This window comes from Podarcis vaucheri, assembly GCF_965113315.1.
Source record: "Podarcis vaucheri genome assembly, chromosome: 6".
NCBI classification, from domain to species: domain Eukaryota; kingdom Metazoa; phylum Chordata; class Lepidosauria; order Squamata; family Lacertidae; genus Podarcis; species Podarcis vaucheri.
In genome coordinates this window covers 5,405,290-5,426,563 of record NC_138764.1, presented here as the reverse complement: position 1 = coordinate 5,426,563, position 21,274 = coordinate 5,405,290, and the positions used below count along the sequence as shown (strand labels likewise).

The window sequence follows — 21,274 nt, the reverse complement described above, 5'->3', positions numbered from 1 at the left end:
ATTATGGGGAGAACCTGGCACTCAGGAAGTTTAGGGGATCTTTGTCCCCTGCAAACCCACAACAAAATCAAAGTCTGTTGTGTTTTCTTAAGATTTGTACTTAGTTGTATTATGCACAACATTTAGGGTCTGGTTGGTTTTTTCCATTCATAGTCGTTGTACAAAGGATGCACCTTCCTTTCTAAAAAAAACATGGTCGGGTTTCAGTTCAATCTAAAAGCAGTGACACGGAGGCTTTTCAGTAATCTGGGCAATATTATAAAGGACTGGACCTAAAGGATTTCACCCTTAGACTTCCAATCCCGTCACCAGTTACTTTCGATTTATGCTCAGTGTGTCCCATCAATAAACAACCAGCTTTCCTTACTCTGAAATACAGTAAATATTATTTTTATTTATGTTTGAATAAATGTTTCTTCCAAATTATATCATGCAGATGCTGTCCTCCCCACCTCCCCTTTCCTCCCACCCCTTCCTCCTCCCTGGCCAATATGAAACAGATTTCCATTGCACTGGTTTTGTAACTGATTTATTTTCAAATAATATTATAACAACAACATTATAACATTCTTGAATCCACAACGTAGTATCTCAGTCATTCACACTGAAAGAACCGGAATAAGTTCCAGTTGTAAATAAATAATAAATATTAAAGCAGCTCTGGCCTCGGGGAGAATTCCAGTTCATCTTCTCTTAGACTTCTGGCCAGGCTAACTTCAGCAATAGGACAGTACATTTCATCCTGAGGTTTTAAACTGGGCTGCAAAGGTGTGGTCACTTCATTGCTGGTTTGCTGGTGGAATCACCTACCACTAGACAGGCATCTCACAATTTCTCATCTGTGGTTCAGCATTAAGAAATGCTTTATGTTTTGTAGAACTTCTCAAGAAAACCAACAATAAAGGGGCAGCATGGCAGCTGTGCGAAACAGAATAATGCAAAGAACTGGGTAGAGCACATTTTTCAAATTCATATCCTCCACCCTCCTTTGCTGCTGAAGAATATTTATTTTGGCATTCAGTCAGATTGATGGTTAAATCACCATGGCATGCAAACACTGCAGCAGTAAAGAGTTCATCCCAAGTAGACCCACAAAAGTAGCATTGGGTTTTTTTAAAAAAAGAAAAGTTTGTGTAAACATGGTTTGGCTTATATAACTTTATATATATATACATATACTGTTCTTTCACCAGTGAAGTCCATGGAGGGAGGTTTTAACCATAGACTTCAGAAGGAAAACTGCATCATGTCTCCTTTTCAGACAACACTTCACAGAAGTCAACAGGAGTTTGTCTGAATAAGGTTAATCAAAACCAGAATAAGAACCTCAGGATATGGTCTCTGCCAAGTGAGTGCCGCATGCAAGAGGCTTTTGCTATTGGCTCAGGGTGCATCTGCTCTGGGAAATGTTGCTTGTGGGTAAATGAAAGAAAAGCATAAACTGATCTTACTGGTATTTGAAAGCTTTACTAGCAGCAGCAGCAGAAACAGCCCAGTAAATTGCTCAGTAGTTGCAGTTTGACTGTTTATTTTCTCAGCTACTTCCAGTACTTAATTCACATAAGTCTAGATAGGTTTCTGTTGTGAACAAATACTCTGCTTGGTATTTCGCAGTTTGTCAAATGAGCAAGGCAGGGCGTCAGGGCTGATTTTAACAAACTACCTGGCGTACAATTGTTCAGCCAGGTGTGGCACATTCTGTTGCTGCCAGTGTTATCTTGCGCGTACAATTCTAGCTGGTGTACATTACAAGATGTATGGAAGTACAAATGAGCAGGGATTCAATGACTGCGAGCCTGTGCCCCTTCTCAGTTGTAATCCAGGATCCTGTCTATCCATTACACAAGTTGGATCAGTAAAATCTCATAGTGTCTGCCCTGCTGAATGACAGGGCCATTCCTGCACCCACCTTCCATTCTATTATATGCATTAAGTTACGATGGGCCTACTAACTTGCTAACATGATTTAACCATATATCTTTGTTCTGTGTGTACTGCTTTAGCAGCAGAATTTGCCTTTGTTTGCCCATTCACATCATTCTTCATTTACCGGGTTTTTCCTTGTCTCCTTTTTCAAAATGTCCTTCCTCCAAACCTGTCAGTCTACGGGCACAATTCACTGGAAACGTCTCTTGTACATATAGCCCTACAAAATTGGAATATTGGAAGTTCCACATGCACGATTGCTATCAGTTTCAACAGGTCTTGCACTGGAGATGAGGCTACAATTGAACAGTGTTTTAATATTCCCCAAATAATCTCCATTTATTCTATTTTCAGAATTTAAATGAGACTGGTCTGCAGTAAGTCGCTTGTGAATCAGACAGCTTTTCATCCCTGCTGGGCCTTTTAACTTTCCCTGATTGCATTTTGGTCAAGGACTGCAAATACCTAGTCACCTGGTCACCTGTGATTATGAGTAAGAATAATATTGGCAAACAAAAGATGAACAGGTCAAATCCATGATGATTCACTGGGTGAAGGATTTGGGGTACAATATTGAGTTAGCAGCATGGGAGAGATTATGGACAACAAGTTTAAATTCACAGCATGTTACACTCTGAAGGAAAATTATATGAAAATAATGTGTTGTTGGTATTTAACTCCTAGTTAATTAGCTAAAATGTACAATCAAAGTCTAAAACATGCTGGAAATGCGAAGAGAAGGAGGGCACCTTTTATTATATATGGTGGTCATGTAAGGTGGTAAACGACTTCTGGGAAATGATATATAACGACCTGAACAAAATGCTGAAAATAACTTTTCTTAAGAGACCAGAAGCTTTTCTTTTAGGAATTTTAGGTGCCGAGATTCTAAAGGACCAGATGAAATTATCTATGTTCGCGACCACGGCTGCAAGGATTCTGGTAGCCCAGAGATGGAAAGATGGTACAACTCTGACCAATGAAGAATGGCAGATAAAATGGATGAACTATGCTGAGATGGCAAAACTTACAGGAAGAATTAGAAACCAGGAAGAGGCTGATTTTAATAAGGAATGGGGAAAGTATATAATCTATTTGAAAAACTATTGTAAACAAATTCATTGGTAGGACTGACAGAAAACTTGAAGTAAAAATTTGAGCTATGGATTGATAGAGGACTTATAAGAATAGAGTTATGGAAGAGATGCAGAGGGAAAATCTTATGATTCACAAAGGGAGGGAAATCAATGGGGATTTTATAGTATGTTTCTGTTTGAGTGTGTATCTTTCTTTTGTTTATTCTTGTAAAATTGAAAATGCAAAAATACAATTTATAAAAGAAAATAATCTTCAGGCAGGGAAGGGTGTGTTCACTAGAAAGTTTCTCTTCCCCTGCCCTTTCAAGCTGTCAACTGTGCTGCACATGATTGAGACAGCAAACCTATACACATGCACACTTATTTGGGAGCAAGTCCCATTTAAAAAAGCGGGACTTTCTTTCAAGTAAACAGGCGCAGAATGCTCTGTAACACGTTTTGTTTGGACCACCAGGGTAGTAGTTGTTTTTTTCATGGAGGGGTGAGGAATTAATAACTTTTGCAGACTTATATTTGCAAGGCCAGTCTAGTCTTGTTTCCCACTCTCTCTTTTTCTTTACCTCTCTGCTGATGCCACGTGTCAATGTAGTCTTATAGGTATTGTGAAATCAGCGGAGATATCATTTGCAGGCCCCTTGCTGCAGTGACTTGTACCTGTGTCGAAAGTGCTGTGCTCATTAAATGCCCTATCTAAATAAATAATTATTAACAATCACTGTAATAATTAACAATAAATGGGAAACCATTAAAAAATGGGGCATGTCACCCAAGATTGCTTATAATGTTCACAGAATTTGTTGGCTTCTGCAGATGTCACTGGAAGGAAGTTTGCCCATCATGGCAGAAGGCAGATATGCAGATGCAGCATTCCTCTGGGCACAAAGGCAAAGCAACACCTGCAGTGTTAAGGATGCTAAGTCTTGACTCTTCAGCTGGTTGGTGTACAAACATGCAGAGAGCTGTGTGCTTCTGGAACTGTCATGCGGTAGCTGGAGATTTCAAACCCCTGTGTGCTAGATACAGTTTGTCGTCTGTGTTTTGCAAGTGCAGATACTGGATTCTGAAAGCAGATAGAGTCTGATGCATGCGGATGGGTGCACAGGTGCATAACATTGAACACGAGGATGATACACAGTTTTAGGGAGGAATTCAACCTTTCTAGTTCTCTGCCCCTCAATTCTCGCCTTCCCTTCTGCTTTCTTCGTCCTACTTGGAGTGCAGGTTCTTTCTTACACAATTTTCTCCGGTGCTTTTCACATGAGCGCCTGTTTTCTGCCCTTCCTAGATGCCAGGGAGGGCCTTTTCTTGGTAGAGCTCCTGGGTGTATGGAAGCATATGAGGTCCCAGGCATCCTGGCCAATGTAAAGGCCCAGCCTAAACTCCACCACTGGAAAGCTCTTATCACCTCCCTCTGAGGCTCCTGCCTCTCCTGGTTCATTCTTTGTCTCTGTTCCCCCAACACAAGTCCTAGCAGTGACAATGAGCAGCTTCAGGTGTGTGTGGGCTTGCCTGTCCTGTGGCTGGTCGCTTGCTCTGTCAGGTCCCTGTAATAGGCAGATTTCAGAAATCTGGGATAGGAGTCCTTCTCCATCAAGGTGTGGGTTTTTGCTTGGGCTTCTTCAAAGCAAGCAGAATTGGCAATGGTGAGGTTCCTCCTGGTCGCCTCTCTGGTTTCATGGTCAAGGTTCACCTGTAAGGAACACAGCAGCAATTAATTCTATGCCAATATGTTTCTTAACAGTGAGGAAAAGCAACAGGTATTGTATGCATTCTAGCCGAGCCAGTGTGAAGCAGTTAAGAGTATGGAAGGAGGACTGGGGAGACCCACAACCCGCACAGGGGGACTTGGGGTCAGCTGCAGGCTGGCTGGCCCATGAAGCAAAGTGAGGCAGTTGCCTCAGCCCAGCAGACGCCAGAGAGGTGGCAGATTTGCTCCTTACAGAGCCTCACCCCTCCCTCCTGACGGTGAAGCTGTATCTACAGACATAGGACAGTATACAAATTTAACAAATAAAAACAAAAATTTCCTCTAGGAAAAGTCATCGCAGAGCCTCATGCCGCCGCCGCCCCCATATCCCAAGGCAAGACTGCAGTGGTGGCAAGGGGGGCAATGGCCGGGGGGTGGCAGCGGGGCATTTTGCTTCAAGCAGCAAAGTGTCCTGCGCTATCTCTCAGTCTAACCTACTTCACAAGCTCGTTGTGAGGATAAAACAGAGTGATTGTGGGGAAGGAAACATGTCTACTGTCTTGAGCACCTTAGAGGAAATATAGGGTGCAAATGCAGTATTATTATTATTATTTTTTAAAGGATTGCACCATACTGAGAAATTTTACTCACCTCTTTGGGGGCCTCATTTTGAACAAAATCTTCAAAGATCCTGTTGGCTTTGGCTGCTAGTTTGGCTTTTGAGTGGGTTTTCTTATACTCCTCACAGGCCAGCCAGAACTCCAGGTTCTCTTCACTGAACTCTGTTTTGAGGAAGCCATGAAATGCTGCCAGGCCACCTGTGAAGGAGGACAGGGAATGTTTAGTTTGGAAGGAGGGTGACGAGAACAGAAGGATGCACTTTTTCTTACAGACATTAACATAATGCTATGGGATTTATTTATTTTTTAGAAAGAAAAGACATAGGAATAAAACCCTTGTGCGAACAAGGGTCAGAACATTGGTAGGAAAATTATTTTGGGAGAACTGGAGCATAGGCAGGAAATATTTTATAAATATATCCAAATCAGCAGGTTTGGAGCAAACTGATAGGCAGCTAACTTTTCTATAGTATATATATTATTTAAACCACCACAGGGCCTTGTCTGAGGATTGAATTGTTGTTTAAAAGAACACTCTGTGTTATTTATCTGTCTCTAGCTGCAGGATCTAGCAGCTTGGACTGGGAATGTGTGGGGAGATATGCAGTGGGGAATGGCACTGGGAGGGGGGGAGTTAAACGCCTCCCCGCATACTGTAGTCCTTATATGAAATGGAGCTGCCTGTGGCTGGTATTCGTTTTTTAAAAAAAAAGACAGGGGAAACCAAGCGTTGCATTCAAAGGCATGTTTAATCATACATTAATCTGACCCAGAGGTGAACCTGTCTGAGGCACAGTACACTGTAGGACATGTCACACTTGAAGGAATTATGGAACAATCAAGGCATGCATTTGGTAGCTATGGGTGGGGGGAAGGAATGTGTTTTCCTAAAACAAGTTTTGGAAAAACTCTGCTCCCTTTGACGTGTTGGGGACTGTGAAAAGACGTACTCACTTTTGCTTCTCAGAAGGTGGTCAAAAGACTCCTTCCATCCGAGCACCTCTTCTAAGGCATATCTGGAGAGGAGAATAAATGTTAAAACCATGGTGGTGCCAATAGGGATGTTGGGGTGAAGAGTTTAGGCAGAGGAGCAGACAAGACAAGAAGCCCAAAGACCCTAAACTAAAGCAAACACCCTCATCACCACTTATGGGGGGGGGGGAGGCAGAAGGATGTATCTGTCTCTTAATTTCACCTTGTATGGTTTCCATGGTGTGGTTACAATACAGTGGGACCTCGGGTTAAGTACTTAATTCATTCCGGAGGTCCATTCTTAACCTGAAACTGTTCTTAACCTGAAGCACCATTTTAGCTAATGGGGCCTCCTGCTGCTGCTGCACCGCCAGAGCACGATTTCTGTTCTTATCCTGAAGCAAAGTTCTTAACCCGAGGTACTATTTCTGGGTAGGTGGAGTCTGTAACCTGAAGCATCTGTAACCTGAAGCATATGTAACCCGAGGTACCACTGTATTTAGAAAACAGCTGAAGCAACGTCTTCAGTTCTCCTATTTCTTGTTAGCTGTATGGGAAAACATGAGTCCTTGTTCTTGCAGAGAACAAGCTGGCTTCTAGCTTGAGCACTCAGAAGCCACCCCACTGGATCACTGGAATTTACTCAGACTACATGGGTTGAGCGGTGGTTTCTGCACGTGCTGAAAAGGGAAGTGAGGGGCAGATGGGGCTCATCAACCTGGGAAGATTGTCCATCTAAGAGAAGGAAAACTATGATCCTAAACCTCCGCTGCCTTGTGGAATATCTTCAGGAGAAGAAAAGGCTAAAGAGTGAGCCCTGCACAAATCTGGAGTGGAATCCCTAAGATGGTTGGATGGCGTCTTGTACGCCTCCTTCCAGCAACTTCTGCAGCCAGGTTGGTGCTAAACGTATTGCTCTGCTTTCCTTTGGACCACTTCAGCGAGGTCTTGTTGTCTGGGCAGCCCAGGACCTCCGGACACCCTGCGCAGGCTTGTTCCTGGGGGAAGTGACCTGGGTGCTACTGACACAGCAGTTTGACCTCATGCCCAGAGGCACATGCCGTTGTCTCTTGAGACAGATGGATGGCAACAGCTCAGACTCAGGAGGGCGGGTCATGGCTGAAGAACAGATTTCTTCCATAGATAGCTAGTTATGATTCCTCCCTCTCACTGAATTCCTTGGGAGCTAATATATATATTTAATGTTGCTCCATTGCACCTTTCAGGAGCAGTGCTCTAGGTTGGACCAGGTTTTGTTTTTTTACGCTACCTTCAGCACATGACTTACCTCTGCTTTGTGCTTCGGCTCAGGCTCCCAATTTTATATCCCAGATCTGGTTTATGAAGCAGGATCCCCAAGCGGGTCTTGAATTCCTTTGCTCTGCAGAATGAGAGGAATGGAAGAATGTCAAAATGAATTTTAAGGTAAACCAAGAAGTGGCCACGAGGGGGCAGCAGTGTGTTCTTCTTAAAAAGAAGAGAGCTGCTTCAAGGGAGAACCACCATCTGTCTGGTTCCAAACTGGCTCTTGGCTTCTGGCGTGAATTTGCAGAGATATACATTGGGGGCTGGAGACAGCGGCGGAGCATATATCCATGCTCCTGAGGGGGGCGTGGCGCGGAGGGTGCCCTCCCAGCTCCCAGGCATGGGACAGTCGCTTGGGTGCCCGGAGCGGTGTGCGCGCCCTGCAGCCAGGGGCAGAGCGAGCTGCTCACAGGGCGGACATTTGGCGCGCTGCTGCCCGCGACTCCTAAGCCTCCCCCAAGCTGTCAGAATGAAGGGCAAAGGGGGGGTGCCACCGGCAAGGCGGTGCAGCTCCTCCCCTTTCCCCAACGGCTCGGGGTAGACTTGGGATCTGCATGTCACCCCCCTCAGTGAGGGCATCCGGGGCAGACCACCCCCCTTCCTATGCCCCTGGCTGGAGAGAAGAGTTGTTGCATGTTTGTTCAAATAAATGTAGGAGATATATGATGGGGGGAGAGAGAGAGAGAGAGAAAGGGAGAAACAATACTAATTCCTGTTGTGTGAGGGTATGCAAGCGTTTCAGTAATGTAGAATTCCTAATCAAGCTGTAATTCCCATTAATGCAGAAGGCAAGGCAGGATTACACATGCAAGTAATTTAATCATCTTTGACAGATGGGTGGCCATTTGGTCCTTCAACGACTGCTGTAATGATTCCAGGCCTCTAATACAGCAGTTGGGTATTGTGTTTATTGTGCTTGCGGGCTCTGTGTGTTAATCATGCTTTCATGGCTACACAACTTTCCCTGAGTTCCCCTTTTTTAAAAAAAGATTTTTATTTCCCACCTAGTTCCCACTTTTATGGACAATGGATCTAGGTGGCAGCAAAGCTAGCTTATTTTTAGCCTTCAGATTCAGTGGTTAATATCTGAACTGTGTAACCTTTACAACATGAAGGATTCACTAGTGCCCTTCCTGTTTAATAAACTGGAACCTCTTGTAACAGCTTCTCTTCATCCCTGGCATCATCCAGGGGACTCTTGGAAAGTCTGTCATGATTGTCACATATGGTGCCCAGCTATGGCTCTGACAAGTGATCCGAAGGTCACACAAATGAACCAAAATTCTGTTTGCCCAGTGGCCAGCCAGATGCCCCAGGGAAGCTCTCAAGTGGGATGCAAGTGCAACCTAAGATCTCCATTTTTGATGGACACAGTTTCTTCACTTGTTTGGTACATTTTGTTATGTGGCACCTGCTCTTCAGATGCAAAAGGACTGGAATATCACAACATGCAGATGGAACTGTTTGTTAACCACTTTTTGTAAAGACCAAATCATTTCCGCTTGGAGCATCTGCTGTCCTTTTAGTCTCTTCCTCTACTCTTATGTTTCCCTGCAAGATTGCTCTTCCTGTTCGGGCATCCTCTGATAGTCTCTCTTATTCCTCATAGCTCTATGTCAGAGAACTGGAATATTTAAGGTCCAGAGATTCAACACATTCACTCTTTTTCCTCTGCCACTGTCTCTGACTCTTTAAAGCACCACAACAGCTTGACCACAGATGATGGTGGGGTGGGGGAATGAACACCGTCACCAGTGCATAAAGACGTCTCTATTTGCATGCCTCAAGCTTTCCAGGAAAAAGTGTATAAAACAACGTATAAAACAACAACCCCACATTCTTGGACAAAGTATAGAAACCAGGAAGAGCATGCCTGCAATAGTATTATTCTTTCTTTGCTATTAAAAGGACTGATATGTCTGCCTCACTTGGGTGGATAATACAGTAAGCCAGAGTTTCTACAATTACTAGGGGAAAGGATAGGTCCCTGCCTCAAGAAGGTCACAACTGAAATTGCTCACTGCGCTGCTTTTCAGGTAGACATTCAACACTGTACTCTATTGTCATGCTCAGCTGAAACTGAGCTCAAGAGAATCATCCTATTTATGATTTCTCTTTATTTCCTCCCCCTCTTGTTGTCTCCCCCAGTGTCAAAATATAAACTGTGAACACTATTATTCGGTTAAGTAAAATGTTACATCAATAACGGTAGAGAAATTAATACTACTGCTACTAATGACAACAGTCACACTCTTTCTTCAAAACAGCATGAAGCTGAGTTTCTTCCATACCATCTCTCCTGAACTTCCTTTGCACCACTTCTCAGTGACCCAGATTTACTTGCTGCTGCACTAGCCGTAACAATGCGGACACGGTCTCCCGTTTTTAGATTTCTTATGACAGCTGCCTGCCTGCTGTAGTGCATCTGCAACCAGCCACACAGAGGTCCCTCCCCGCTTGGTGCATCACTGCGACAGTTTGTAGATGACTGCCTGGCGCGCCACTTTCTATTCTTAGCTCACCCCCCTCTGGGTGGTGTGTGGCAGGAATGCTAATTGTGCAGAGTGCTGCTTGCAGAAGTGGCTTGTAGAACCGCATTGCAAAAACAGGTGATCGTTTGGAGAAAAAGATTTCATTATAACATTTAAAAGCCTTCCTTTTGAGTGAAAGCAAACGTATGTACGGACCAGGAAGCATCCCTCAACAAGAGTAACAGAAATTCAGGATAAATGCAGTTATTTTGTTTGCTTGTTTGAATTATCCCCCCTCCCCCCGCACCTCCTGCCCTTGCCAGTGATAGATCTTGCTCATCTAACTAACAAAAGTTTTTCCATTCTTTAGAAGATATTATAGGAGTATGAGCTATGGTTGTACACAAATGTTACCCCGATCAGTACAGATGTTGAAGCAAAGCACACGCCTGTTTTATCAACTCAGCGGTTGTTTGCTAAGAGCCCCAAATATTTTCCAGCCTCTTACCTTTCCAAGCAGCTTGTAGGAAGGGAAGCTAACCCCCGACACATGGTGAGGAAGCAGAGAGACGCTTTGCCTGAAGCTGTGCAGAAAAGAGAAGCAGAGGGCAGCTCCAGCAGCACCTTTTGCTGTTTAGCGCTCTGTGCGCTGGTGTCTGGAAGCGGAGCTTTTATATCTGATGGGAAATGGGAGGGAGCGGGAATCAAGTGCACAGCTCCTGCCGCTAGACAAGAAGAACTGGAACTGTCCTTGAGCGTCGCAGTCATGAACAGTTCCCGGCAGGGGAACAAGCAGACCAATTCTGTATTATAAAATATGCCTTCTTCTGTTGCTGTGGTGCCTTAGCATTTGTTGATTTGAAGGGCATTGACTCAAGGACGCATTTTGTGACTAGGTTCACAATTAAATAAACACTTCAGTACTGAGTGTATGGCAGTGCCGGATTTACGTATAAGCTAAACAAGCTATAGCTTGGGGCCCCACTCTCTTGGGGGCCCCCAAAAAAATTAAAGGGGAAAAAACTGGATGCACATTTCCAAAATATAAGATAAAAAACTTATAAAATGGCTTTAGATACCTATTAGGTCCATAAATTACCATATAGCATATATTCAACACAAAAAACAGGGACAATTTGTTGTTGACAAAGGACAGCTGGACATAGAAAGGGCCTAAATCTGGTCCTAGTGTATGGTGGAAAAAATAGTCACGAATGCTGTTTGCTGTACTTTATATGTGATGGTTCCAAGCCTGCCCAGGAAGAAACAAGTCTCATTAAAAGTGGCAGGACTGTATTCCAAGTGAACCTGCTTCAGACCACAAGGCCAGAGAAAGTTGGTGTCCATATTGTGCAGGTTTAGTGCAATCCTGGGAGCTGCACTGTGAATTCTTAAATATGTGACTGTGGATAAGCCCAGTGATAAAATGCTTTTATTTATATGTAGTATTTATTTTTTAAATGCTCTCTGGCCCAATAGGAAATGGGAAAGTGGCAGCCCTCCAGATGTTTACTGCCACAGGTCATGCAGCTAGGGGCTGATGGTCGGTGGAGCCCAACATCTGGCGGCCATAACTCCCTCACTTCTCACCTAGAATTTCCACAGCAGAGCATCTTTCCTGTCACATACCGCAAGCATCTTGCAGGTAGATACACAGGATGGACACCCCACACCCCCATGGGGCATGTCTGCTTTGAGGAGAGGGGAAATATCTCCCAGTTCACATCTTTTTCTCCCATCTTCCCGGGTAGGAAAAGCATTAATTGTCCAACATCCTCCATGTGTGTGTTGAAACATGTCATGTTCCAGCTAAAGAAATAAAATCCTACCCAAGCAACCTTGGCACACCTGACTGGTAAATTTTCTTCCACTCTCCCCTTCAACTTTTCCCCTGAGGGATAATAATGAGCATTTTTTACCTAGGACAGAGATGGAGATTTGAGTTCTCCAGATGTTGCTGGACTCCAGCTCCCATCAGCCCATCCACCATGACCAATGCCCAGGGACAACCAGGATTGTCGTTCAGGAATATCTGAAGGGCCACGGGTTCCCATCCCTGCCCCATGAAATCTGCAATCCATTTGCCATCTGCCCAGCATTTACAAAACATTATGGGTGATCATTGTACCTTCCCAATAAGTTGTCTGTATGCATATCTACTGTGCACTCTTTAGAATGTAACCTAGTTCATGTGAGTTCCGGCACCTCTTTTTTCTAGAAAAATAGCACTGTATATCTATCTAAAAAGCATACCTAGTTTAATCCCTCAGGATGGCATCAACCAACCCATTTTAAGGGCTACATGACTGTAAGGAACTGGGTTGATGGATGAAGAGGTGGGGTAATTTTTATATCAGGAATGTTACTCTGAAATAGGCAATGATCCATTTCTGTGTTCCTTTGGAGGAGTAAGAGACAGCAGAGACTGTCGTAGCTTTAAGAAATATGGCTTACTCACCTATTTACACCTTCAGTCTGCATGGAAAGAGTCGAGATCTCACAGCGTGGCCTTTTCAAGAGGAGCTCGTACCCTGCATCAGGGCAGCCATGCAGTTCAAGGCCTCTCTCCCAGCCATAGCTGTCAACGTTTCCCTTTTCTAAAGGGAAATTCCCTTATTCCGAATAGGATTCCTCACAAGAAAAGGGAAAAGTTGACAGCTATGCTCCTAGCCTGCCTTCAGCCAGCCTGCCTAATATGGATTCCAGTCTTTCCCCCCTCCCATTCTTCTTCTCAGAACATGTTGCTAAAAATTCTCTTTTCCCATCACTTCACACACCCCATCACCTTGGCAACATCTGTCTTCCACAGGCCAAAGGATTTCTCTCAGATGGCCCATCAACCCCCTTTGCCACCTTAACATATTTGCCAGCCAGGCTGGTTTGCATAAGCCAGTCCAGAGATTCCTTGTCTGGCACAGCTCTGCAGCTTGTACTTTCATCCATACCTCAATTACTCATTACTGATAGCCAAGAAGGCAGATAATTCTACTACCCTCAGTGGCGTCTTCTGTTTTAAGCTACCTTGTTTATCCCCCTTCTGCTGGTGGAAAGACCTCCACTTGGATCATATTAGCAGGGCAGGGGAATTTCAGACTGGGAAAACAGCAGGAAAAGTTAAACTCTCAACTTCTGTCATGGCAGCCCTGAACCAGATTTGAGGAGCAGGGGAGGGTAATCTGTAACTGCAGTATTTTTATTTTTAAATGAGAGAGATCTAACAGCCTTCTCCCTCCACCACCTGTCTTCAGGACACGCAGGTCATGTATCCACATCATTGACCAGAGGAGGAATGACTGCTGGAGGAGTGCAGAGAGAAGAAATGCCATGGTGTGACTGTTGTAGTGAAACAAGGCACCTTCATCTGCCCCAGCTGCAATAAAACATGTCTCTCCTGTATCAGCCACAGCACACTGCCCAGGCTTGCACCCCAGAGAAGTCACTTCAGTGCTAACGCAATGGTTTGACTTCACCCTCGAAGGCACACTCCACAGATGGATGCCAACAACCGTGAATAGTGCCATTCCTTCAAATAATCAAATAATCATAATAACCACCTTGGGGATCCGTTTGCCTCTCCCTCCCCCATGTGGAGCTCCAAAGCTGTAGAATTAGGTGTGAATTGGGGCACTTCCCTGTTGAAGGTATAAAACTCACATTTTTTAGATTGGCTTTTTGAGCATCGTTCTATTCCCCTCCCCCCATCCTCTCTCAGCTGTGCCTATTTATTTTTTGTGTTTTATTAACTGATTTTATATTTTGACAGCTGCCTCAAGATTTGAAGAAAGTGTGGTATTGCAGTGGATGGAGTCAGGCATGGGGTGATACCTCAGTCCTGGACTTCCCCACCCTGTGACAGTTCAGCCACTTCTACCAACCCTGAACGACTGCCTCATTCTGCTGCCCTGTGCAGGGCACAGCTCCACAGCTGTGTGGCGTTTCCAGTAAGGAAACTCACTTGCCCTTTTTCAAAAACAGCAACAACCCTGTGATGCGGTGATGGATGGGCTGGAGGAGGGCAAAGGTGCAGTGGCGTAGCGTGGGGGTGCAGGGGGGGCCGGCCGCACCGGGCGCAACATCTGGGGGTTAGGGTTAGGGGGCGCAAATCCACGGGTTAGGGGGCGCAAATCCACGGGTTAGGGGGCGCAAATTACTTGCCTTGCCCCGGGTGCTGACAACCCACGCTACGCCACTGCAAAGGTGCTGTCCCCCCCCCCGCTCCAGCTGCAGGCGTCCCACTTCCACTTGAGGCTTGCATGACATTTCCACCACAGCTGAGGGCGCAGGGAGGGGGATACACCTTCCCTGAGAACTACGGGAAGCTGTGTTGAACCAGCAAGCGCATAACAAAGGCGCTCCTTCTGACACAGTGACAGATGTGGCTCAGAGGCAGTGAAATCCTGCTAGAGTGGGAGGCAGGGAGAAAGGCAAGCAGGAAACAGTTGTGGAGAGTGGCTGTCATTTGCAGGGAAAGGTATACCAGGAACAAGATGAGCCAGAGAAAAGGGGCCAGAAGAGATGAGTGTGTCCTTTAATGTATAAGAGAACAAGATGACTGTTTCGTTATTGCTTCCATGCAGGACACGGCTCCTGTGGTTGTTAATGCTGCCCGGGAGAGTTTTAGCTATAAAGTTCCTCTCATCAGAGTGCCATTTGCTTGTTTATTTTATACACAATACATACTAAAAACAAAACAAACACAGAATATTTCAACTGAACAAATAAAGTGAATGGGACAGGGATATGACCAATGGCTGCTCATACAATGATCCAAATCAGCCAGAAGAGGATTGGGAATAAAAAAACATACAGGATATGTCTATCTGAGGAAACTGAGAGTGTGGTTTGTAGTTGGCAGTGTCACATCACAGTCACACCATACACAAAACATACAGCTTTCCCCAAGGAATAGCTGGCAGCTGTGGTTTGGAGGTCTTTAAGCAGAGGCTTGACAACCATATGTCAGGAGTGCTCTGATGGTGTTTCCTGCTTGGCAGGGAGTTGGACTCAATGGCCCTTATGGTCTCTTCCAACTCTATTATTCTATGATTCTATGAAGGGGGCTGGGCATTGTCACTCTATGAGGGAGGGGTAAACTTTAACCTAAGACAACATGGAAAGAATCTGAGGTGGGCTTTCTAGCTTGAGCTGTGGTGTTTGAAAATTGAGGGGGGTGGAAATGCTATGAGAGAGAAAGATCCCAAGAAAGTGGGAGGGAGACCCTGAGCAGGCTTGCTGGAGGAAGGCAGAGTGGAGAGAAATGAAGGATTCTAGCAAAGAAGCAAAGGCACACACTGCTCCTCCTGCTGCAAGCTTGGCTCCCTTGTTTCTCCTACGGAAGCTGCTCTAGACATCCAAGAAGACTTTCAGTTAAACACGTTGTAACTCATACAGGGAAATCCGGTTGGGAAAGGTGGGACTCCACGGCGCCACCTGCTGTTACAGCGTTACATCACATATACAACACACATAAAACACATGTTCTTTTCCAATCTAACTGTGAGGAAAATTTATTTCTCTCTCTGCCCCTCACACACAATGCAGGCTTAGAAAGATGAACAACCACGGGAAGAATGCATGGCTCTGGTTGGCAGACTGACATGGTGGGCAACCTCACTCCCACCCGCTGCTTCTCTTGTTCCAGCTTGCTTAATATCCTCCAAGGCTTCTTGCAAAGAAAAACAGGGAGGAAAAGGATAATAGAATCCACCACCTACCGTATTGGCCCAAATATAAGCCACACTTCCCCCCCCAAATTCTGACAGTAAAAAGTGTGGCTCATATTCACGACCTTACGCTGCTGGCAAAGCAGTGCGGCTCTCCCCCCCCCTCCCCCCCTGGAAGCAGCCCTTGTATTATGTTCCCCCCCCCCCTTCAATTTTCAGAGTGTGGCTTATTTGCGGGTGCATCTTATATTCGGGCCAATACGGTCATCAAGTCATTTCTAGGGGGAACGACCAGGGAGGGACCTGCTGATAGTGATTACCATATTTTTCCATGTATAACATGGAATATAAGACACCCCCTATTTTGGGGGACTCAAAATTAAGAAAATGGGGGGAGATTGCCCAGTGTATAAGCCAACCACCCCCTTTTATCATTATTTATTAGTAAAAAAAACCCTAGTCTTATACATGGAAAAGTACAGTACATTGATTGGCTAAGGAGAGGAGATGGGCTGAAGCCTCTCAGTCACTGGAAATGTGGACACGTCTCCAGCCAAAATATTTCAGTTCTGTGCTCCCAGGAACTGATGGATTGATAGCAAAAGTGCCCAACAGAGGAGCCTCCGCTGATACTTTGCTTGCAGCCCTCTTCAATTTAGCTAATCTCATAGGTCATTTGGATATGGAGCCTTCAAACAATTAGACTGTCCCCTCCTATATAAGCTCTGTGTGAGGCCTTGGGTCATGTGAAATTGGGTGGGGGAGGCTGTAAATCCTGTAGTTAAAAGTCCCCTGTTCTGAACTGAGTGCCTGGAATTCAGGAGAATAGCAAAGTGGGGAGGTGAAATGTAGGGGATTGAAGAAGAATGTGAATACAAATGTGGGTTTGTATTGGAGGTAAATGTGTGGTGCTTTCCTTTCTCCCCCCCCCCCTTGCACTGGTGAACTAGAAAAAAACCAAGGCACCTGATCTGAAATAGTAATGTTTGTTCCCAATAACTTGTGTGTTCTTCTGCTCTTTCCTTTCTGGCCATCATTGAAAATAAGCACTGAAACTAAACAGTCTCTTCTGCTGATAGCACAGCACTGATTACAGACACGAGGCACAAATGCTGTGTGTGTGTGTGTGTGAGCGTGCAAAGGGAGGGAGGTTTCATGAACGCTCAAGGGAATACCATTTATATAGTCATTCACACGTGTGCTTAAGGTGTGTGTATTCTCAAGGATCACTTGTTCAGATCTGATCTTGCTTTTATGGCTGAGTGTGCTAAAAATTGCTCTGTGAACTATTCCTGTGTGAGTGTGCGCGCCTTGGAGAGACACTAGCTGGCGTCTTTGTGACAGATCCGTTCACATGTGGGCACATGTGGGAAGTTCTGTTATATATACAACCATATGACTGCTAACCTGTGTGGGCAAATAGCCTAGCATAGAAGATCAACAACTGGGGCTTATATGACAGGGAAAGCTCATTTCCACATCATCTAGCCTATTGTCAGCAGCTGCAAGAGCAGCAGCGTTTGATTCAACACTTTGCATGCCATTTGTCCACAGATGCCTGACTCACCAAGGCTTTTTCACTTCAACCCCGACATCCTCCTCAGAGTTGGAAAGGCAGTAGAAATGTTAAGTACTGGTAAAGCACCTAACATGTTTCAGTTGCCATTTCCATTGCTGTGTCAGACTAAAGTAGTAATTACTATTGTGTGCTCATGAGCTGATTAAGCCTGAACCCCATCTAGGGGTCAACCCAGAAGACGCAGTGAGACTCATATAGAGGCAGGGGTAGACAACCTAAGGCCCGGGGGCCGGATGCGGCCCAATCCCCTTCTTAATCCGGCCCACAGACGGTCCAGGAATCAGTGTGTTTCTACATGAGTAAAATGTGTCCTTTTATTTAAAATGCATCTCTGGGTTGTTTGTGGGGCATAGGAATTGGTTCATCCCCCCCCAAAAAAAATAGTCTGGCCCCCCACAAGGTCCGAGGGACAGTGGACTGGCCCACGGCTGAAAAAGGTTGCTGACCCCTGGGGTAGAGTAAGGGTTCAAATTTGCAGCGGGTAGGCTCTTGAAAGACTGTTAATTATTTCATTATATTATTCCTCATGGCATATTAGCATGTCCCAACATACACTATTTCAATAAACTGAAGCATGTTGTGCTCTCTCTCCCTCATTCATTCTACAGAGAAATAGAAGCAAATTACTGCTGGAAGAATTAGAAAAGAGTTAGAAAGCAAATTGTGGAGGCAACATTATAAGGCTTATTAGGCAGATACAAGAAGAAGAAGAGTTTGGATTTGATATCCCACCTTTCACTCCCCTTCAGGAGTCTCAAAGCGGCTAACATTCTCCTTTCCCTTCCTCCCCCACAACAAACACTCTGTGAGGTGAGTGGGGCTGAGAGACTGCAGAGAAGTGTGACTGGCCCAAGGTCACCCAGCAGCTGCAGGTGGAGGAGCGGAGACTCAAACCCGGTTCCCCAGATTACGAGACTACCGCTCTTAACCACTACACCACACTGGCTCTGTGCTTGGCAAAACATACAGGAAATTCAGATTCCTAGCAGAACAAAGGAGCAAAACTGGGAGAAATAAATCTGGTCTAATCTACATGTGACATAGGCAAAGAAAGGGTATATATATTGAGAATTTACCTTGATAGAAATAGTGTGGCTAAACAGGCTGTCAACTGAATCTAATCCAATCCTTTCCAAAGGGGTAAAAAGTCCTTAGGAGGCCACAGTACATGGTTCTGTCAGAGCTGCTGAATAGTTATGAAGTGGGTTGTACTGGGCTGTACTGGTTTCTGAACAGACTCAAGGGTTGGTTAACCTCCCATGTGGCTTAGGCTGCTTGGAGCTAAGCTGCTAATTGTTGAAGTGCCTGAGAGAGCAGAGGGGAGATGGACTGAAGTTGCCAAGCAGGAGATTTAGATGGAATTTAGCTGGCTGTTCCCCTACTCTGGAGGAGACCACTCTACTGTAAGTCTCTGGAAATCCCACACACCTAGCCCTGGAAATCCCACACACATAAGTGAGAGAACAAAATTACAGGATGTCTGGTGCTACTAAGCTGCTCTGCAGGGTTGGCACTGGAGCAGGGGCCAACTTACCATTACAAACCCTAACATAGGTTCTTTCCAAACCATCAATTAGCAGCTCTGCAAATGCTGTTTTGGGCCACAGGCCTCCAAAGGTGGCTGCTGCTGACATCTCAAGTTACATACCTGTTTGTATTTTGCAAGGCTCATCTGCTACCTACTCATCAGCTAATCACATTGTCCTTGAGGATTTCCTGCTTCTGGTGAGAGGGTGTCCACCTTTGGGTGCATCTAGTGGTTAATTTCTAAGAAAAGGGGCACAAGGCTTATGCATGACTGGAAATCTCGTTTCCTAATCCCAGAAACATGGGGGTGGGGATGGTTGCTCAGTGATGAGAAAACTCCAGTTGGCAGGCAAATACATGTTCTGTGCTGATGCTTCCCCCACCCCACCCCAGTACTTAATTTAATAATGGAAATTTTTTGGAACTAGATGTTCCATTGAAGCACTCAGAGAGGCTCACTGTTCCATGCCCCAGGAGTACATGTGTCTCTGAACATGCACAGAGTGTCTTTTCCTGCTTACTGCCCAAAAGACAGCAGACCTGGATAATCAAGTTGCTTTTTCAGATAACATTTTAGGTACACAGTACATTTGCTTCCAATCTGTAATGTGGACTCCAAATATCTTCCCACAAGGTGGCATTCCCATTTAGGAGATATTGTAAAAGCTTGTGCAGGTGACCGGCCTCGGTGTTAGGGGAAGGTGAGGAGCTTTGCCTTGAGACTTCAATGGGGACTGGATGAGGAGAGTTTCCTTCCCTACACTTTCGTGACCAGGTTCTGTCATATCCAGTCGCTAGAAGGAAGGAGTTGGGAAAGAGAGATTTTGGGAGTGATTTTGTTGTTTCAGTTATGTTTTGGGATACACCCCCCTTCCACAGATGCTGTTCAGCATCCTCCAGCTAAGCTTGTTTCTATAATAGCCCTTTCCCCTCGGAACTGTCATTCATTCACTTTTTAACACTGAATCTACATGATGTTGTAGATGTCCAAATCATGGCAGCCTAATGTACTATTCTAGCACTATTCTTCTACAAAGCGATGGGGAGTTGAAAATAAACTAGTCATTTATCTGCCCATCCTTTTTACTTTTGTCTAAATTGAATAAGGGCTCATCCACACTTCTACTTGTCCCATGGCTAGAAAGCATGGGTCCGAGAGGTCTTCAGCTTTATAGGCTGACAGGAGCAAGCCGGCAATAAATTGCACTGTTCAAATTGGAGTTAACTCTTTATTTGGCAGAGTGTCAGGCCTAATGAGCACAACACCTCATTCCTGGTAAGTCTTGGACCATGGATCAGCTGCTGAGACTGAAAGCAAGAGGGGCTACATGCAATCAACCTCTCCTCCGCCCTTTTCATGCCTCTCCTGGTTCTGGGAGACAAGAGGGGAGGGGAGCTTGTTGCAGCAGGAGGGGGAGACACTGTGACACTTCATCAGCCTGGCTCATCTCTGCCTCTTGGCCTCCCTCCTCTCCTGTTTCTGCTTCTGGACTTCTCTCAGTTCGAATCCCCATGATAGGTGAGCTCCCATTGTTTGGTTCCAGCTCCTGCCCACTTAGCAGTTCGAAACCCTGTTACCTCTTCAGCTTCTGTCACCTCCTCTTCCCGGTCTTCTCCCTCTGACCACTCATTGCTGTCCCATCGTCCCATTACTGCTGAATCAGAACATCAATTAGCAGAAAAAACCTATTGACCTTCGTTCCGCTTCCGGAGGGACAGTGGCAGGACAAGCAGAAGTGTCAGTTCAGCATTAATCTCCTAGTCAGGTTGCAGCAGGGAAGCAAGGGGTGGGCTGAATCTCCAATGAGAAAAACTTTTCTGAATGGCACTTACTTATGAGAAGTCATTAAAGATGGATCTTGGCAGAGGGGAAGGACATTGCTAGATAAGACAGAAATAAATCAAGTTCCTGCATGGAATCTCCATTTCAGTTCCACTTCTAGCTAATCATGAAAAGCAATGCCTTAGTAGTACTAGTGGACTCTATTGTGGGAGCAACATAAACACACTAATAGACTCCAGCATCCCAGCAACCAAAGTTCAACTGCCAGCTTCTTTGTCAGCCAGAAGTTCAGAAATGTGCCTCTTACCACCATGATGACTTCTCAGTATTGCCTGCTTTGTACAAAGAGATTTGGGAGCCCGTGGGTTAGGGGCGGGGAATCTTAGACCTGAGTGCTGGATGTGCCTCCCCCCCCTCCCCGCAGCTCCCTCAAAACTCTTCCCAAGCCTAGAATTTTTTTACTTTCCCTCCCCCACTGTCTCTGCTGTGGTCCCAGTGAAAATTCACTTTGCCCCTGGAATTTACCCTGTGCCAATGGAAGCTTTCCTCCCAGGATAAATAGCTGCTTGATCATAGCTGTCAACGTTTCCCTTTTTTTAAAAGGGAAATTCCCTTATTCCAACTAGGATTCCTTGCAAGATAAA

At 45.2% G+C, this 21,274-nt stretch overlaps 1 protein-coding gene across 1 annotated transcript; it reads right to left on the bottom strand.

Moving 5' to 3' along the window:
• Positions 1 to 513: 513 nt before the first annotated feature.
• On the bottom strand, positions 514 to 10,861 carry LOC309535237 (regulator of G-protein signaling 16-like). The gene is made up of 5 exons (XM_082228046.1): positions 10,587 to 10,861; positions 7,591 to 7,683; positions 6,285 to 6,346; positions 5,362 to 5,528; positions 514 to 4,713 (listed from the first exon to the last, which is right to left on the bottom strand). The coding sequence occupies exons 1-5, from the start codon at positions 10,844 to 10,846 to the stop codon at positions 4,513 to 4,515; spliced, it is 783 nt and encodes a 260-aa protein (XP_082084172.1). The 5' UTR covers positions 10,847 to 10,861; the 3' UTR covers positions 514 to 4,512.
• Between the last annotated feature and the right edge of the window lie 10,413 nt (positions 10,862 to 21,274).

Bases quoted from the DNA above. Each gene is read 5' to 3' on its own strand.
- LOC309535237 (XM_082228046.1), bottom strand. From the start codon at position 10,846: ATGACTGCGACGCTCAAGGACAGTTCCAGTTCTTCTTGTCTAGCGGCA. The intron at 6,347-7,590 runs GTAAGTCATGTG...TCTCCTCTCCAG, and splicing joins AGCCGAAGCACAAAGCAGAG to ATATGCCTTAGAAGAGGTGC. The intron at 5,529-6,284 runs GTGAGTACGTCT...CCTCCTTCACAG, and splicing joins CCACCTTCTGAGAAGCAAAA to GTGGCCTGGCAGCATTTCAT.